The sequence below is a fragment of the Alligator sinensis genome, unplaced genomic scaffold, assembly GCF_000455745.1.
Source record: "Alligator sinensis unplaced genomic scaffold, ASM45574v1 scaffold2476_1, whole genome shotgun sequence".
NCBI lineage: Eukaryota > Metazoa > Chordata > Crocodylia > Alligatoridae > Alligator > Alligator sinensis.
In genome coordinates, this window is record NW_005843298.1 from 189035 (window position 1) to 208467 (window position 19433).

General features: G+C 60.5%; 1 protein-coding gene across 1 annotated transcript in view; it reads left to right on the forward strand.

The window, feature by feature from the left end:
* LOC102367923 (arf-GAP with Rho-GAP domain, ANK repeat and PH domain-containing protein 1-like) overlaps window positions 1–19433 on the forward strand; it is a gene marked incomplete at its 3' end in the record, with an annotated part of 61928 nt that overhangs the window by 32634 nt on the left and 9861 nt on the right. The window contains exon 2 of the mRNA XM_025194759.1: window positions 6375–7162. Coding sequence (XP_025050544.1) covers window positions 6456–7162 — 707 coding nt within the window. The remainder of the gene's footprint in view (window positions 1–6374; window positions 7163–19433) is intronic.

Below are 19433 nucleotides of genomic sequence, written 5' to 3' on the forward strand. Positions count from 1 at the left end.
GTGATCCAGGGGCTGGCTGGAAGCCCTGGCACTGCCCAGGGAGCGGGGAGGGAGTGAAGACAGGATTGGGAAGGGCTGTGGGGGGCTGCAGGGAGGAAGCAGGGTCCATTTGATAGGGAAAGCCAGTCCCTTTTGGCTCTCATTTCTCAGAAAGAGCCGTGGTTCATCTGAAGGGGCTCAGACCAGGACCCCCCAGCAGAGCATGGCAGTGGGCAAGCCTCCACCGTTTGGATGGGTGCCATGGAGAGATCACCCCGTGCACGGTCGGCTTTGCTGGACGTCTGGTCTGGCGAGGGGTCTGCCCCCGGCTTTGGCTGGCGTGCTCAACATTGTGGACCCCGGCCCTTGTCAGATAAGCCTGAGTATCACCGCCCTTGGCTACTTGTGGCTCCTTGCAGTCACACAGCACGTGCAGAAGCCACAGTGGTTTTTAACCCCGGTGGCCTGGCCTGGTTCCAGATCTTCCCCCTCGAGTTACCTGTATCACACGTGGCTCTGGGTCTCCTCTGGCCGTAGCATTCGGCTCTTGCGTCGCACCCTGGCATGGTGGAGCCTCTGCCGTGGCCTGGCGTGGTCAGCACCCTTCGCTCTCTCTGGGTGCGTCTCACCTCTGGGACCATCCACGGTGCTTGCTCACAGTCCCGTTCCCTGCCCTGGGGTCTGGAGTATCAGCTCCTTGCACAGCATTGCCATCGTGGGGGGGAGCATGAAGAGCTGGGGGGGTCTGTGAGGGGTCTCTGGTCCTCCTTGCACAGCCTGCCTCCATGCATGCAATGAAGCAGGCTTCCCCAGGCTCCCAGCATCCAGGTCCCAGGCCTGCCCATTCTCCCTTTATAGATTTGGGTTTTGTTTGTGCCCCAGGGAGCCTGTTGCCTCCCTGAGCCCATCTTCTCCATATGTGGGGGGACTCTGGTCCCTTTAGAGGATGCTGGGACCAGCGTCCGAGGCAGTCAGAGGGGTGCCGTGCACTGTGTGAGTGATATGCATCCTAAAACCACCCTGTTAGCAAGCCTATAAGGAGTCGTGGGCCTGGGAGCCCGCTTGCCACCTGGCCTGTGTGTGTATGTGTGTCCCTTCATCTCCGTGTGTCTCAGACCACACGCTTTCTGGGGGTCTGCGTCTTGTTCTGCAGGTTGGGTGTGAAGGAGACTAAGCCAGTCTCGTTCCTGCATGACGTGGCCCGTGGCCAGCGCATTGCTTGCAAAACTTTCCAGGTTTGCTGGCAGCAGCCGGGGCTGCAGCTCTCTGCAGCCCTGTGATCCCTTAGCTTGGCACGGGGAGCGGAGGCAGATACTGCCGGTAGCATGGTGCTGGCTCAGGCAGGTTGGGGACCCCCGGCTGGGCCTTGCAGCTGCCACTGATTGCATGCGGCACATCTGCCGTGTGCTCCCTCTGCTCTGGGATGAGCCCCCATCTCCTCTCTTCTCCTCCCCATCTGGTCACCCTTTGCAGGAGGACCTGGGCTGGCTGCAGCACACCTGAAGGAGGACCTGGGTTGGCTCAGCATCGCTGTCTGTGGGGCTGGGCTGCCCTTATACTGCTATTCTCCATGTAGGGAACTGGAAACCAGTTGAGCCTCCTGCAGTGAGTTGGGGACCAAGGGATCCTGTCTCTGAAGTCTGTGGATTGCCTTCAGGCCAGGGCAGGAAGGTGATGCAGGTGAAAAGAGCCCCCCAAGGTCCTGGGATCTGGTAGCAGAAGGATCCCAGAACAGCTGCCTGGAGTTGGGTTGTTTCCGGGAATATCTGCAGGCTGGAGAGGACTCGGGCTGGGCCATACTCTTCTGCTGCTGCTCGTCATCTCGTGCTTTGCAGAGGGGGGTGAAGGTGCGGAAGGGGAAACGGTTTTTGTCCGCGATCACTACTGGCTTTGTCATCGTGCTGCGATGGCGTACGTGCAGCTTCGCTGCCATTGCAACATGCTGCCATGGCCCGCTCTCAGCAGGGCTTGCTCACCCTGGACCACCTCTGTGACCCTGCAGGTCCTGGGAGGGGAAACCCCCCTGCAGATGTTGGCATTGCTGTGGGAGGGGAGACCACAGAGGCTGCGGGTGATAGGGCAAGTGTGGACAAACCCCACGATCCAGTGGCGGGTGTCTGGGGTGTCGCCAAGTCAACGGAAGCAGGAAGATGCAGAGAGAAAGGATATTGCTTCTCGAAGGGAGAGGAAAAAAGGATGTTGCATCTTGAAGGGACTTTTCAAACTTTCCCAGAGGTTCCTTCATCCAACATCAGCGGGTGCAGGAGCCTTTGATCCACAGATTTGCCCCCAGCGCGGGACTCGGGAAGGTGATCTCTTAGGAGAACTGGCAAGGTCACGCTGGACCTTGAATGAATCGGCATTCATCCCTTGGCAGCAGCCTTTTTGAGCCGGGGTGCTCCAGGGAGGACGGGCTCATCCTGCCCCGAGTCCCGCTGGCTGTCTCGGTGCTTCCTGCCAGGGGCTGGGGCTTTGCCGGCAGGTTGGACAAATAGGGGATGAGGACGACCAGGTCCGCACCACTGCATTTTCACATCTCGATCTATCCTTCTCCTCGCTCATCCTTCTCTGTCTCCGCACAGCGGGAGGATTATTCTGTCTCCGGCCCCATCGTGTGGTAACACTCATACAAGCCGCTATCTGTGCAGGACGCCTCGAACACGGCTCATCGGCGTGTGGGACTGGCGAATTATCCCTGCCTGGAGAGCTCCTGTGATACCGTGATATCCCAACAAAGGGGACAGGCTGTCATTGCCTGTCCCAGGGCTGGGATGCAGTCTTGGAGGCTGTGGCTTTGTTTGAGTTACTTTTGAATCAGTAATTAGGCTGTAAAGACCAGAGGACCTCCCAGGGCTGCTCATCCCAACAGGCCAGTGAAGTGTGGTCTGCTCAAGGCAGGGACCCCAGGGCCCTGCTATGGTTTGGATGCCGGGCACTAGCTACCTCTGCCTTTATCCTGTCAACACCCAATGAAACCCCCTTTTCCCTCAGTACGTTGGCCACTGCCACGTCTTGGCTTGCTCCATCCCTGCTGCAGGGTACGCCGGGGACACGAGCACCTGGGCTGCTTGCATCCCTATTCCCGTGCACTGGGTGTCAGCCCTCGGCACACATGCATGCAGGGAACCCGGTCATGTGTGCATGCCCCTGCGAGTCTCCGAGATGTTGTGCAGCGTGGACCTAGGACCTGCGGTTTGTCTTGGCTGGATTGCTCCGTGCTCTGCTTGGCTTCCTGCCCCATCTACTGGCATGGCCTGATACAGCCTTTTGGCAGGGCACCCGGGGCTGTGCTGAGTGCCACCTTGTTTTAAGCCAGAGGCAAAAAACACTGAGCTGGAGCTGAGCCTGGAGGCTGGGGCTGATATCAAAGCAGCCTGGCTGGGATAAGAGACCCCCAGGGAATCTCAGACCCAGCCAGTGAAGAGCTGCTGGGCTGAAAGGGCTGACCAAGGAAAGCCAGGGAGGGGTGGCAGGTGGCACGGGCCACGAGACGAGGCTGGCACCCAGGTGCCAGTGGATCCGTGCAGAATCCCATGAGCCCAGGTTCGAGGTTGTGCATGCCGTCTACATGCTAGCATGTGCCCGCTCTAATGCCATTGCAAGGGCACGGCATCTCTTGGCCCCGCAGCTCACAGTGCAACGTGGTTAAAGTGCCTGCAGCACTGCAGAGGGGATGCATGTGCCAGAGAGCTGCAGTTAGCAGGGTGGAGAACAATGGGAACTCGGCAGGGTGGTGTGGACAGTACCGTGTGCTTGCTCGGGTTGCTTAGGTGATGTCTGGGTGCATGCATACTCCGGCCAAGGGCACAGCTTCTTCCAGTCCCAAGGAAGGGCACCGAAGCAGGGTATTTCCAAGTGTTTCTTTGCCAACATCCCTCCCAGCAATGCTTCTCTGTTTTAAATACAAGCCGGGCTTCTCCTCTCATCACATGGCTCGGGAACTGGGATCTGGAGGAAAACACCAATGGAGATGCATGATGCAATGGCAAGACTGAGGCTGCGAAAGCAGAGGCAAGTGCTGACAGCCCCTGTCCAGCCAGGCACGGCCGAGGGAAGCAGGCGAAACAGCAGAGATCAGCTCACCTGCTCCACGTCCCTGGACTTTTAATATGGAGCATGATTAAGCTTTGGGATGAGCTACCCAGGGCCAAGGGGCTTCTCCAGAGCTCGGGGTCTCTGAGGGAAGCACCTGGAGGATGTTTAAGCCAAACCCCAGATGCTGGCAGGGAAACTGGGGGAACACAAGGTCCCGAGATAGGATGGTCGAATGGTTCCTCCCGGCCTCCAGCACAATGAATTTCTGCACCAGCTGCTGGTAGATAAGTCACGCTGCTGGGAAGCAACTTGCCTGGAGCCGGTGGGACCGGAGAAGGAAACCCCAGCCCCTTTGGTGTTGGTGGATCCAGGATTTCTCCACCTTGGTCGGTGCCCCCGGTTCCTGCCGCCACCTCCGCTGGGAGGAGAGCACACCCGAAGCCTTGCGTGACCCCAGATGTCACATGGATGCCAGCTCGTGGTTTTCTGCGCAGGGGAAGCGGCAGCCGTTAAGTCTCTTCACCCGTCCGTTGCCGCTTTCCGGTGTCGGGAGCAGGCGGGCTGCCCTGGCTAGCCCTGACTACCTGGGTGGGCCTGATGGCTAGCGGCTTAGCTACCCGCTCTGGCCACAGCTACCTGCACGGGCAAGTCCCAGGGACATCAGGGCTTTCGCTTCCCACTTGCTTCAGGTTTGCAAGGCCTGGCAGCGCGGTTCTTTCCCACGCTGGCTGGTGACGGCAGGGTCCGAGCTGCTCCATCCCCTCCCGCGTTCGCTTGCATCCTTGTTCAGCCTGATGGAGGCTGTCTCTCAACCTCCCAGTTACCCCCCGGGGTGGTAATTGCATGCTCTGGGGAGCCAGGTGCAGGCCCGCAAGGGGGTCTCAGCAGAGCGGCTCTGTGCCATGCAGCTGGGTAGGGGCGCGTGGGCTCAGTGCCAGGCGTGCGTGGAGCAATGACCCCGCACGGGGTGGCAGACAGGCGGTCTCTTCCTCTTGCACCTCCTGCTGATTTCTCTCTGGATCGTCTCTGCTGCCTGGCATGGGAGGGACTGGGCCAGATCCGGGAGCCTCTTTGCAGGGGGCTGGGAGGGGTGTCACTTTGCTCCGGGCTCTGTGCAATGCTGCGCTGGGTCCCCTCTCTAGGACCCCTGTCTCTCAGCTCTTTGTGTGGCCCCTACCCCTGCAACACCCCAGCTGCGTCTCACACCCTGCTGTCCCCATGCTGCAGGCAGGCACAGGGATGCTGGCACGCTTGGAAGGTAGTGACGCATCCGGGTCTGTTGTGCCAGGGGCTTTCTAGCTGGGACAGTCCCAGGGGCCAAGCAGGAGCAAGGAGCATCTGCACAGGGGCCTGTGGTGCTCGCCCTCTGAACCCATCCAGCAAGGGCTCTGGACCAGCACAGTCCGCTCTTGCCTTCCCAGATGTAGGGGGTCGGTGTCTGCCGTGGGTGGAGAGGGCAGCTAGGGCATACCCCAGCCAGCCTGTCCTCTGCCCCCTCCTCCTTTCCTCCACTCGCCACATACCCCCCGCCCCGTCGGCGCGGAGGTGCCGTTTCACAACACGTCCTCTGCGCTGAGGTGAAGCATGACAGGGGGAAGTTCTTCCTTCCCTAATCTGCTCTGTGGCCTCTTGTGTGGCCTGGGGTCAATCAATCGATGCTTTTTGAAGGTTAGGGTCGGAGTGGCTTTATGGCCAAGGCTGAGGTATGCTTGCCGTACACGCCGGTGTCTGCGTGCAGGCACCTAAACCCGCGTGGTTGGGGAGTACGGGGACGAGGGCAGCAGAAGAACCTGGGACCACGGGAACCCGGACCTTTTTGATCTAGGCTCATCTTGGCAATACTAGCCGTGAGCATGATACAGAGGGAGCAGAGAAGACAGAGGGCATGAGCTCCTAAATCAGGGTAGCTTTGCCCAAGCAGGGGGAGAAACCCTCAGAAAAATCAGGTGGAAAACTTCACCCGTGCCAGTTACACCTGTTTAAGTGTCATCTGTCTGCTCCGCTCCATTTGCTTAGCCTGCTTCACTGCCGCCAGGGTGGGGAGGCCTAGTAATAGCTGCCTGCTGTGTGCACGACCCCGGGGTAGCTGCCCATCTGTTCATCCCTGATCCCAGGGCAGTGCACACCAGTGCATAAAACCCACATGAAGCAGGCTGTGCTCCTCTGCCCGCGTTGTTGGTGTCGTGCCTCAGTTTACCGGTCTGTAAAATGGGGGTCACCATCTCATGGGAGTTCAGTGGGACTAAGCATGGCCTCTTCCCGGTTTGGTGGCACTGTGCTGTGCTGGGGAGGGCAGGGATGCAGCAGGCTTCACCCCTGGCATGTGCTGACATGAGCTTTTGGGTCTCTCTCCCCTGCAGGCCCGGGAGCCGTTCTGAATCCAGCCCGGCCGAGGGGGAATGAACTGAGGTGGAGCAGGCCCCGGGCGGCCCCACGACACCATGGCAGACGGGGACTCGCTGCTGGTGGCCGAGTGGCTGATGGCCCTGCACCTGGAGCAGTACACAGACAACTTTGAGAAGAGCGAGCTCTGGAAGGTGTCCGACTGCCGGGGCCTGACGGACGCGGCACTGACCCGCCTGGGCATCGTGCTGCCCGGACACCGCAAGCGCATCCTCTCCGGGCTGCACAAAGCCTTCGCCGAGGCGCCGCCGGCTGGGGAAGCCCCCGTGCTGCCCGCCCGGAGGCCGGTGCCCATGAAACGCCACATCTTCCGGGCCAGCGCGGGTCAGGCGGAGCAGGACGTCAAGGGGGACCCTACGGCACCAGCCTGCAGAAAGCCAGTGCCCACGGAGCCGGAGCCCCCCTCCGGTCCCGGCTTGGTGCCCCCACCCATCCCGCCCCGGGTGGGCTGTCGCCCTCCGGTCAAGTTCTCCCCTCCGGCACCGCCCGTCTTAGCTGAGGTCCACTCCGCGGTCCAAGCCGAGCCTCCCGACCTCGGCCCTCTGCCCCTGTCCCCCCTGCCCACCATGGACAGCTCGGTGCCGGCGCCAGCATTTGCTGAAGGGAAGGGAAAGCCGCCTTTGCCCCCTCTGCCAGTGAAGCGGCACCAGCTGGGGGCCAAGGCCATGTCCCAGAAGCTGCCTGAGTTGCTCAGCCGCCCGCCCGTGCTGCCTCCCCGGGCCGTGTCCCAGAAGGTGCCCTCCAGGTAAGGCTGTGCTCGCGGGGGTTGGTGTCTGGGTCCGAGGCCAGGGCTGTAGGGCGGCGTTGCTCAGAGCCAGGTGGTGAAGCCCCCTCGCCGTGATCATGGGCTACGAGGAGCCCTGGCATAGCCCCTGCCTCTCTGTGATGGAGAGCTTCGGTCTTCGAGCTGAGCTCAGGATCCCTAAGGTCCCTGCTGTGGGCAGCTCCCACATCCCCTGTGAGCTGGCACGGGGAGGAAATTAGCTTCCCTTGGGTAACACGGCATGGCACTGACTTGGGCATCCCAGCTGGAGCTGCTTGTGCTTCCCTCTCCATCCCAGTGCAAGCTTTGCCAGCCCTAGGACACCTGGCTTCTCTTCCTGATCCCTGCTCTGTCTGCTTGGCAAGGTGGGGGGATGCAGACCCCTGTTTGTCAAAAGCGTGCCCCACCTGAGACCCCTACGACCTGGTGTCCATGCCCCCGGCTGGCTGCTATCGGCCAGGGGGGCAAGTGCCTTCCCGTTCTGCAACGCAGGTGGCAGAAGGGCTCCGGCAAGGCACCCCCAGCCCAGAGGCTGCCCCAGCCCCTCTCCTCCTTCTCCCCCATTGCAGGTGGGATTAGCAGAAGCCTCCATGACCCTCAGCAGCAAAAGGTGATGTGTAGTGTAGCTCAGGTAGCAGAGAAAGGCTTGGCTTATGGGGCTGGTACCGTGCCTATCGCAGGAGAGGCTGGCACCCCTGCGGCCCGCCAGGAGGCAGGGTAGTTTTACACCTTCTAGCCCAACTAGACCAACCCAAGGCACAGCTCTGATGCCTGGCTGCTGGGTTTTCCGTGGTGCGACAGGTCCCTCTAGTGCCGAATCAGGCAAGTGCAACCTGGAGGAAAGCCAGGAGCCTGCGGCAGACATCTGCTTGCTCCATCTCACACCCCGGCTGAGAGCGGGTGCTGCAGGAGGGTGAGCAGGACATGTCCAGGAGGACCCCCACCCCCCTGCTCCTCTCTGGCTGCAAAAGACCCCTTTGCTTGCAGGCAGTGTTGGCACCCAGCGGGATCTACTCTGAAACGCTGTGAGCTTTCCCTTGCTGTTACCCGGGGGAAAGGTCAAGCATGCTTAGCGTGGCACACACCACTGAGAACATGTGGCTGGGCACGGGCTGGCCGCTTGGGGCTGGCAGGGCATGGGGCATGCACGAGGCACTGCGGTGTGGAGTACTGGAGCCTTGTCAGTCACAGAGCATGGGGCACAGCCTGCAGTCGCGGGGCTAGGAGGGTGCTCAGGGCTCGTGCAGCACGCAGCTGGAATAGCCTGGAGCATGGGGTGGATAATAGGGCTCTGCAAAGCTTCGGATCATGATTTGGATTTGGAGATGATTCGGATGCCGAATCTACGAATCCGAATTGAATTGCAGGAAGCTTTAGGCTTTCTGAATCGATTCAGAAAAGATTTGGAGATTTGGCCATAGGGTATAATTGGGGAATCAGTGAAATATCTATAACTTTGTTGTCTTTTGGCTGAGTCAGATGATAGTAGCCTCTGCTGAGAGCATGAAGCCTGCCAAGTTTCAAGGTGATAGGTGCAGGGGTTTCTGGGAAACTGCACCTCAAAGTCCTGAAAGCAAAACTCATGTCATGTGTGTGTGTTAAGTCACAGTGGGGTGAAAACTGCAGGGGTGGTGGCCCCTGCTGAGGCCACAAAGCCTGCCATGTTTCAAGGAGATAGGTGCCGGGGTTTGGGGGGAACTGCACCTCAAGCTGCTGACAGGCAAAACTCGTGACATGGGTGACACTGCGTGTGTTAAGGCACAGCGGGGTGAAAGCTGCAGGGATGATGGTGGCCCCTGCTGAAGCCACGAGGCCTGCCAGCTGTCGAGGAGATCGGTGCAGGGCTTCTGGGTTCAGGGGCCTTGCACCTCTAGCTGCTGACAGGCAAAACTCGTGACATGGGTGACACTGCGTGTGTTAAGGCACAGCGGGGTGAAAGCTGCAGGGATGATGGTGGCCCCTGCTGAAGCCACGAGGCCTGCCAGCTGTCGAGGAGATCGGTGCAGGGCTTCTGGGTTCAGGGGCCTTGCACCTCTAGCTGCTGACAGGCAAAACTCGTGACATGGGTGCTTGTGCAACTATGTCTGTGTTGGGGCACGTGGAGTGGGGGGGGGAGAACTACTGCAGGCCTGGCTGGTAGGCTACTGTGTTACCTACCAATCAATCATGATTCACTCAGGGACCAGCTCAATACACAGCAGCTAGCTACTAGATAACGAGTTAAGGAGCAAGGATTAACACCTACAAAACCACAGACTGAGGAGAGGAAAGAATCAATACCGAGCCGAACTGCTTCTGCCCCCAGTTGCACAAGCACCCATGTCACGAGTTTTGCCTGTCGGCAGCTAGGGGTGCAGGGCTCCAGAGCCCAGAAGCCCTGCGCCGATCTCCTCGACAGCTGGCAGGTGTCGTGGCTGCAGCAGGGGCCACCATCATCCCTGCAGCTGTCACCCCGCTGTGCCTTAACACACGCAGTGTCACCCATGTCACGAGTTTTGCTTGTCCGCAGCTTGAGGTGCTGTTTCCCCCAAACCCCTGCACCTATCTCCTTGAAACACGGCAGGCTTTGTGGCCTCAGCAGGGGCCACCATCCCTGCTGTTTGACCCTGCTGTGGCTTAACACATACATGTGACATGAGTTTTGCTTTCAAGAATTTGGGGTGCAGTTTCCCCCAAACCCCTGCACCTATCTCCTTGAAACACGGCAGCAGCTATCTCCTTCATGCTCTCAGCAGCAGCTACCACCCCTGCAAGTTTTACCTGAATCAGACAAAAAACAACAAAGTTATAAATATTTCATTGATTCCCCATTATACCCTACTGCCAAATCTCCGAATCGGCTCCAAGGCTTCGGAGCCGATTCAGCTGAATCAAAGCAGGAAACCGATTCGGAGCTCGGAATCAAATCGCTGGCATCCAAATTGGCCGAATCTGAACCCGAATCGAATAGTTCCCTATTCGCATAGGCCTAGTGGATACTATCATAGCCCAGGAAATGCAGTGGGTGCTTGGTGCTCAAATGGCTGGGGGTGGCGTGGGGCCCGGGGCTGGCTGCATGCTGCAGGAGCATTACTTGCTCCTGCCTGGACATTGGGTGCAAGGGGCTGCCCAAGTCTGTGGGTCACAGGCACAGTCGCCTCTGCCAGCTTGGGCAGAGGGGGCTTACCCAGACCACGGCCCTGTAGGGCACTGATTGCAGGAGACTGATGGGTCTGGCTGGCAAGGAGGTAGCTGGGGTCAAAAGCCATGTGGCTTTTGGGAGTCCAAGGGCTGCGTTGCATGGGACACTTCAAATGCACTTAAAAGCACCGGTGCCCGCCTGCCCAAGCAGGATGGCATGTACTACGTGTGCTCGCATCGTTGCAAAGCCATGCCTTGTTGGGTGAGGAGGATCATGGAGCAATGTCAGACAGCTCCACAGAGATAACACCCTCACTGGCAGCCCCGGAGCTGGGACCTGCAACCCGCTGAGGGGGCCATGGCCCCAGCACCGCATGGGAGTCTCAAACCAATGCAAGTGGGGTTCATGGGGTGAGGCTGACAGCAGCTGATCTTCTGTCTCCTCCCTGAGGCCTCACTGGAGCCAGCTGGGGGCTCTGGCGCTCTCGGCTGATGGTCAGTCCCAGCTCCGGTTCTGGACTCCAGTGCGGAGACCAGTGATCCTCGACCGGAGCCAGCGTTGCGGTGCGACCGCTTAGGCTGCGTTCGATCTCTCGGTACAGCACGGCAATGCTTGCTGTCAGCTCAGAGCCGGGCTTTACCCCAGCCCCACAGGAACTGGAAGCGCATGGGGACTTTCCTGGCCTGGCCCCCTGCGGGGTGGATGCAGAGGCATGTTATCCATTAACAAGGCAGGGGGACTGGGGCTGGGTGACTCAGCGCAGGTCCGACCAGGAGCGCGGTGCAGGGCAGTGAGGGCTGAGGTCAGCGGCAGCTGCGGGCACTCAGCATCTCCCTCAATCTAGCCCCTTAACAGCTTGCGAAGCTGGGGCATTGGCTCATTCCCAGGGCTTTGTCCCCCAGACAGATGTTAGCATCTGGGCAGAGCTTTGTTGGGCAAATCACAGGGGGCTGCATCTGGGGAAGGTGTCCCCACCGCCGTGAGGCAGGAGCAAACAGGGCGCAGCACGTCCAGGGCCCTGGGCCAGAGCGGGGCAGAGCTCAGGGACCTGCGGGCTGGCTGCAGCACCTCACAGCGGCACTGCGGACCCAGGGCCTGGCTCCCAAGGTTATGATGGATTTAATGGAGCTTTTTGCTGACTTGAGGAAGTCAGTGGCAGTCTCCAGGTCCCCCCCCGCTCAGGGGATGGTGCTCTGTGTATGACTCCCCTCCGGCAGTCTCAGATGAACCAGGTGCTCTTCTTCCTCTTCGTCCCAAATTGGGGCGTCCCTTGCTATCCTGCAGCCCGTGCTCTAAGTGTGAAAATTCCCTGTGCTCAATCAACCATGGGTGCAAGGAAAACGCTTCCTGGGGCTGTGGTGGGCAGGGTCAAGCATTGCACCATGCACCTCTGCAAGATCCTCCATCCCCTTTCCAGCCCAGCTTCGGTTCCTAGCCCCTATAGGCTTCCAGTCATAACAACACCCGCGGGTACCGGTCCAGCTACCAGCCCTTTCAATGCCTTTATTTTTGTTCAGTGTCAGCCCCTTTTGGCTCTGCACCTCGCTCTCCATGGTAGCTACCCTGTGTTGCCAGACAGCCGCCGAGCAGCTCAGGGCATGGGGCGCGCAAAAGCCTGGGGACCGGGAAGGATGCCTCAGCCCCGGTGGATGCTGGGTGGCTTGGGGTTTTTTCTGTGCTGTCGTGGGTCGGCTCTCGGAGGAAGTCTTTCTGCGCAGAACGAGCAGGAAGTCCTCGGAGAGAAAAACCAACAGAGCGGTTTGTGTGCGCCAAGGGGGACTTTCAGGACAGCCCATTCCTTGTGCGGCGTCGGGCGCCGGGAGGGGGCAGGTTCCCATCCAGCCTCCCGAAGCCAAGCATAAAAGGCTTATTGTGCGGGGCCCTCATCTGAGCCGAGGCGCCAGGGCTGGAGGTCTCACCGCTGCTTTCCCAGGTAAGCCAGCAGCGCAGAGCCCCAGGTCTCCCAGGCCCTTTTTGCAGAGCTGGCAGGGACCCCCAAGGCTTCCCTTTCCCCCTTTCCCACCCTAAATGCTCCCCCCTCTGTTTCCACTTGCCTTTGGGGTGCTCTGAGCCTCGGTGGCTTTGCCCATCTCCTCTGCAGCTGAGCTGCCGGACGGTAGAGCGAGGAGGTGGGCTGCTCCGGTCCCTCGGGGGCAGCCGGGCACGGTGGGTCCCCAGTGTGATTCTGCATTGGTCCCATACGGTGCAAGTTTTGCTCCCGCCTGTGGCGAGGTTTGATTCCTGATTGCGTCAAGCTGAGAGGGAGATCATTCATGTTTATTGCCCCCCGTGGCGGTGGCCGTATCCTGGATGCTGCAAGGTCCCCGCTCGTGCCTGGGGGAAGCAGGACTGGTAGGATCGCGAGGCACCAGGGCTGCCTTTCCTCCTGCCATGCAAAAGCCACAGCTAACTCCCAAGCATCCTGGGGACGTGCAGCCGGTCCTTGGCTTGCCCGGGGTCTCTACTGAGACCTCCAGCCCTGTCCAGAAAGGGCCTCTGGGAGTGCCGGCGGCGTCCCACTCTGCTGCTCTGTGCACTCTCTTGCTTTGCAGACCTCCCCGGGGTGGCTTTCCTCCTTCCGGGTTCGGCCTGTTCCTTGTGTCCCCTGGCCCGTTGCGGGGGGCTGATGGTGAGCGGAGGGGGCTGAGCGGTGGGTGTGAGAGCACAAAGGGAGCTCTGTTCAGGGCCGCATACCACAGACAGCGTCTCGTCGGGAGGCCTGCTCCGGCCCCCTGCACTGTCTGCCTCTGTCTCGCTGCATCCTTCCAGGGCTCGGCTGAGCTGAAGCTTGCAGAGCAGGCAGAGGGGGTCTCCGATGGGCCAACGGGCAACGTTTCGGCTCCCTTTGCTCAGGCCTGCTAGAAATGACTCCAGCGCCCCATGGGCCAGCGGCAGCACCGAGCCCTGGCTCTTGCAGGGGTGTGACGTCCCGTCAGGGTGAATGCAAGGCCCAGGGAGCCTAGCGGGCAGCATATCCACTGCCTCCATCCTTGCCCTTGAGCCCCCTTCTGCAGCAGCCCTGGGGGACTGAGCTCAGCCCTCTGCTTCCTCCCCTCCACTCCTGGGTGCATCCTCCCACCCCATGCCAGGGACTGTGTTGCTGGCAGCTGTGACCAGCCCAGGACTGTTGGGCCAGGCCGGTCTTGGGGTCAGTCAAGGCTTTGACTGTCCGGGTAGCCAGGGAGTCGGGGTTTCCGTCCTCCCTCCCCGCCTTGTCCCCGCGGGGTGTTACAGCCAGCAGGATGCTTGCCTGTCTTCCCGAACCCGTGCACCCCTTACGCGTGGGAGATAGACAACCCTGGAGCAGCGTGTACACGGATCCAGAACCTCTGAGGGCAGGCTCAGGCCCATCGTGTGCCCATCTCTGCCACAGACTCCCTCCAGCCTTGGTCAAGTCCCCCAACCCTGCGCCCACCTCTGCGGTGGGTTGGATGGGCCTCGGACTTTGTTGCTAGCAGGGAAGCAGCTCTCCCAGGGCAGTGGCAATTGCTGTCCCGTCCGTGGTGCAGACGGGGAGATGGAGGAGTGATGTGCCCAGGGTGAAGTAGGGAGCCTGTGGCAGAGCCCACTGTTAGCCACGGCCCCTGGGTAATGCTTCGAAAGGGAGAGGCCTGGCGGGAGAGGGTAGCTGGAAGCTTAATTTATTTGTGCTCTGAGGGGTTTGGCCAGGGGATGGCAAAGCACCCTGGGTTGTTCACGTGCAGCGAGACTGCACCGCTCCCCTGGGGCCTGGCGTGGGAACCGGTGTCACCAACATCTCCCGTCCTCGCTCACATCCTCCTCGTGACTCTCCGCCCCTCCGACTGCTGCGCCTTTCCTCTGGCAGCGAGGCAGATGGTTAGCAAGGGCTTCTGGCTGGCTGGGCTCTTCCCTGTTCGGGGGCTGGTCTGTCTCGTGTATCCGTGCTAAAAGGCAGAGGTGCTTAGTAGGGGGTGTAGCCCTGGCAGGGTGGGGAGACCCTCTCTCAGCACCTGCCCTGCAGATAACAAGAGTGAAGATGGTCTTTGGGGCTCCCCAGAGACCTATGGGGCACGGTGCCTGCTGATCCGGAGGGTTTGAGTCCCAGTGACGGGGCTCCCGAAGCAAACCCCAGCAGCGTCTGCAAAGCCAGGGGGTGAAGGCAGCATGCAAGGAGGGGCTGCACCTGAGCTGCATCTTGGCCGCGGCTGTGGGTGGCTGCAGCTGTCAGTCTGAGCCGTGTGGTCCCTCCAGAGGAAGCTCAGGCGCTCAGCTCGCAGGCGAGGATGTGCTCGTGCGAGGGGTTATGGGTGCTGCGGGGAAGCCGAGCTCTTTTCCCCTCCTCTGCAGCCACAAGCAGGGCTGTTGTGTGCCTCGACTGCCCTGCAGAGACCAGCGGGCTGCATCCTGAGCTCTTCACATGCTGGCCTGCCTGGAGAGCCCGAGGCTTGCGGGGCTGATCCCGGGAGGTGGTATGAACACCTAAGCCAGGCACCGCACCCAGCACTGCGGCCAGCCTGGACAGGATGGGGCCGGGTGCTGGGCCTGCTGACCAAAGCATGCAGCAGCCTGTGTTCATGGCCCAGAGCACTCTCCTGGTTGCCCCCTTCCCCCTGGACATGCAGCCCCGAGGCCTCCTGGCCATGCATGCACCACTTTTCTCTACCCACTGAGGTGACTGGGTCCAGTCCTGGGGCCACACTGGGGCTAGGATCCCTGCTGCCATCCATGGTGCCTCTGGACAGCATCCTCTGGGGACAGCCCCAATGCAGTGGCTGCATCTCTAGCCCAGGCCTTGGCCGGCTCCTGGAGATCCTTTCGGGTCTCTCTTTCTTTCCTGCTAATCTCAGTTCTCCTTCAGCTCTGCCCAGGGCCGGAAAAGGTGTTTCTTCTTTCCCCTTTTCTCCTTGTCACCCTATCCTAAGCCTGCCTCTGTCCCAGCTGACTGGCCCCAGGCGGATGTGAAACACCTGAGAGCCGGACGGGGCTGTGCACACCCATTATATTGCCTAGGGTTGGAGAAGGGGAAGGCTGGCATGGGGAACTGCTGTGCCCTGCGAAGCCTGGAGCCCGAAAGCTGCTTTAGAAATAGCCGCCTGCCCAGCCCGGCTTTGCTGGAGACTGTCGGCTTTCTCTGCCTAAGGGAAGGGCGGGTGGACCGAGGCTCTCACAAAGAGCTGCCTTCTCCCAAGGGCTTCAGGCGCCTGAGTTATGTGGAACCAGTTGAAACAGCAAACAAAAAGCCTCAAGAGTTTTAAGTGACACTCCTCAACCCTCTCACCATGTACCCATGTCTCTGCCATCAGCCCCCAGTCTCAGAGATGCCCATCCAGGATGCCTGGTGTGTGCATCCCCTGCCATCAGGATGCCCAGGGCTGCAGAATAGGCAGGGGAAAGTGATAGGAAAGAGCCCCTTTCCAGTAGAAAGACGGCAGGAAACCCCACCTCTCCCCTGTGGCTTGCTGGTGCTTGAGGGCCAGATGGGAAGAGGTCTCTGTGGGTGGCAGGACGCTGGGCTGACCCTCCGCACATCATCACGTGCTGATGGAGCAGATGTGTCATTTTGCCGAGCACGCCTGGGCCTCAAACATGTTTCCACCACTCATTTCTGGTGAGCTTCAGGCGCCTCCCTCACTCACGCCCAGGCCTGGGGAAGGACAGCTGCTGTGTGAGCATCTCTCTCCGGGGCAAACATGACTTTTGGTCCAGGCTGCGTTCCCAAGGTTGCGGGAACTACCCCAAACCCCCTAGGACCTCTGAGCCACCCATGAGCTTGGGGGAGCCCCCGTCTGCATCTGAAACGCTGCCATCGTGCAGTGCCCGTGAGATGCTGTGGATCCGGATTCCTGCAGTGCCCCTCACCGTGGCATTTGGGCATGTCATGATGCCTGAGGGCAGTGCTGAGCAGGCTAAGGGGCTTGGCCAAGGCCACCCAGGGAGCACGTGGCAGAGCAAGAGAGGGAATCCATAGCTCCTGAGTCCCAGACTTGCACCCCGATGGGGCCGAGCTTCACCTGAGTCCGCGCCAGCTGTTGCAGACTCAGCCACCTCTGTCCGAGGCTGGGTGCCTGGTGGGGGGGGGCACAACATGGCAGGACAGATGCACCCCCACCTAGCTCAGCTCTTCCCCCTGACACCAGGCCCGGGCTTGGCCCACAGCTGCAGGGAGCTGGGTCCCGATGCTGGGACCTGGGGCTGTTCTTGCTGGGCTCGGGCTGCAGGGGCAGGACAAGGCTGAGGCAACCCTGCCTGCCCGGGGCTCGCCAGCTGCTGCGTCAGCGCGCTCGTTCTCAAGGAATCGGATGGTTTCTGTTTTCCTTCCCCCGGTGCCACCTCCCCTTCTCCTTCCTCCTCTTCTTCTCTTCTTTACTTTCCTGGGTCCTTCCCGCCTGCCCTCTGGGCAATGGCAGGGCAATGGCCCAGTGGTGAGCATGCCAGCACGGTCCCCAGGGATGCACCTGAGTAGGCAGTGTCGGAGCCAGGCTGAGTCTCTAGCAGTGCTGATGCCTCATGCTGCCTTTCCCCCCTCCGGCCCCGAGCGAGCGTGGCTTTGTCTCTCTCTGGGGCCTGCTCCCGCGAGCCACGGCTTCCTCTCTGCCTCTGCTAACGTGGCGCCAGCCGTCACAAGCCCGCAGCTCGGCCCCAGAAGCCACCTCTTCCTGGGCTCAGACGTGGACTTCGGGAAGCCGACGCACTAGCAGCCGTGATGTGGTGTCGCACGGGGGTTTGCATGGCCCCAGTGGTTTCCACACACTGCTCTCCCCACCCCCGCCCGGCCAGCTCCTTCCCCCCTGCACCCCACCACGAGGAGGAGAGAGACCTGGGGCATGGGGCTGGGCAGGAAGCCCACTATAGGGTGCTGGCCCCCAAGCAGGGTACCCAGGCAGGGCAAGGGCATCATGCCCAAGCTTGGTCTCAAAGGCTCCCAGCATCCTGCAGCCCAGGAGGCAGCATGGTCCAGTGGGTAGAGCACTTGTCTGGGGGCAATGAGACTTGGGGTATGCTCGGGGCTCAGGGGCTGCTTTGCCTTACGCTGTCTGGAGCTGGTCCGTCCTGGCCAGAGCTCCCTGCACCCTATTATGGAGGCACCAAAAGCATGTGGGCAGGGTATTATGGTAGCCCAGCCAGCGGGGTGTCCTCTGGGTGCAGGGTGGGTGCTGGCTGCCACCCCCCCGCCTGGGGCAGGGTGGCTTGGGGTCTCGTTTTGGCGATGGCTGTAAAGGAACCAGCCCAGAGAGGGGAGCGGCTGCCGGGGCCAGCAGATTCCCCCCTTGCCCCAGAGCCTGGATGCACCTTGTGCAGAGTTCAAGATGGGGAGAGCAAATCCCCCTCCGCCCACTCCCACTGTACTCCAGCCCCCGGACCAGAGCCAGGAGCGGGCACTCGGCATGGGGGCAGCTGCAGCCGGCTTATGTGCTTCGGGCTCAGTGAAAGGCTCCTGATGCCCCTTCTCATGGCTGCTGTAGCAGACTCCCAGCTTCCCTCCACCCCTGGCTTCCCAGGAGCTCCTTATGTCCTGGCCCTTTGCAGATACCCTCGAGCAGCCAGCCCGGAGGCTGTGGTGAACCCCCTCCCTTCATGGAGAGGCTGGTGATTTGGGATCCCACCGTGGGCCTTTGATTCTTGCTCCATCCAAACTTTAAAACTGGCAGTGTCAGCAGCGTTTCTATCCAGGCAGCACATTGCCGTCTCGCTGATTCCTGCTAATCTCTCTCCGCTCCACAGGTGTTAACTACCATCTCTCATCCTTTTTAATGGCCTTGATGTGCCACCATTCAAACTTTCTTTCCTTCTGAAGTGTTGCTCTCCTTTTGCCATTCCTGGTCACTTGTACAGGCCACAACCTCAGTTTCCCCTATTGCAGGATGAAGCTGTTCCTGCTCCCTGCCGCCACAGAGAAAAGCCCGTCTCCATCCTCTGTGCCATCGCCCTTCAGGGATTTGAAGACTGTGATCAAATCCCTCCCCGCTCTTCTCTTCTCCAGACCCAATTACCCAAGTGCTTTCAGCCTTTCCTCCTCAAGCTTGTCTCCCAGGGCCCTGATCATTGTTGTTGCTTTGTACTGGGCTCTTTCCAACCTGCCCACCTCCTCCTTTAAGCTCAGGGCCCAAAACCAGACGCAGGACTCCGGGGGAGGCCTCCCGGGTACCGAACAGAGCAGAAGAATCGCTGCCTTGATTTGCCAGTGACAGGTGACAAGGGTTTTCATGGCAGCCGCCCAAATCTGAGCCCATGAGTACAAAGATCTTGGCAGCCAGGTCCTGCAATGGCTCCAGTTGCACCAAGCATGCTCCAGCTGCAGGGGTAGGACTGGGGCAGCGACATCTTTACACATCCTGCTTCTTTGAGGCTGCGAGAGCTTTGCCTTGCACCCGGGCACAGGGGGTGGAAGGAGGGAACAGCTGGGCTGGGGTAGGAGGGTGAATGGGGAGAGGTGGAGGGCCCGGGAATAGGGGCCTTTGTGTCTCCTCGGGGCCAGGTTTCTAGACGGCTGAGAACCCGTGGCTCTGCTCTCTGCTCCTTCCTGGCAGAGAAGGGGATCAAGTCATGCAGGGTTTTAAGGCCGGATGTCTCCATCCAGGCCCTCGATATGGGTGAGCTGTTGTCCAGGGGTGCTGGGCACCCGCATCCTATTGCATCACATTTTGGAGAGACTGGCCCTTGCTGCAGCACCGAGATTCATAGATTCATAGATGTTAGGGTCGCAAGGGACCTCAATAGATCATCGAGTCCGACCCCCTGCATAGGCAGGAAAGAGGGCTGGGGCTAGATGACCCCAGCTAGATGCCAAGAGAAAAGTCAAATGGATGCTTCCCTCCCACTGGAGCTCCAGCAAGTGACTGGGGACATGGGAAAGTCTCACTGGGACCCTGCTGATGAGGTCAGGCCTCCACTTGTCCCCATTGCCAAAGCCATGTTGGGCTGCAATTCCTATATGGATGACGGCAGCACCCTGCTTTTGCAGCCTCCGAGATAGATGTAGACACCTGCCGGAGGATGGAAACGCAAGCTTCGGTGGCTTCTCCTGTGTCCTGCCATCAGGGACAGGACCCATGGGTCCTGATGCAGCCCCTGCCTCTGTGTGTGCACCAAACAGGTCACCGAAAGGCACGGCGAGGGTCCCTTTGATCCTGTGCCATGGTGGGCTGGCCAGGCCATGCAGGGCGCTCTGTA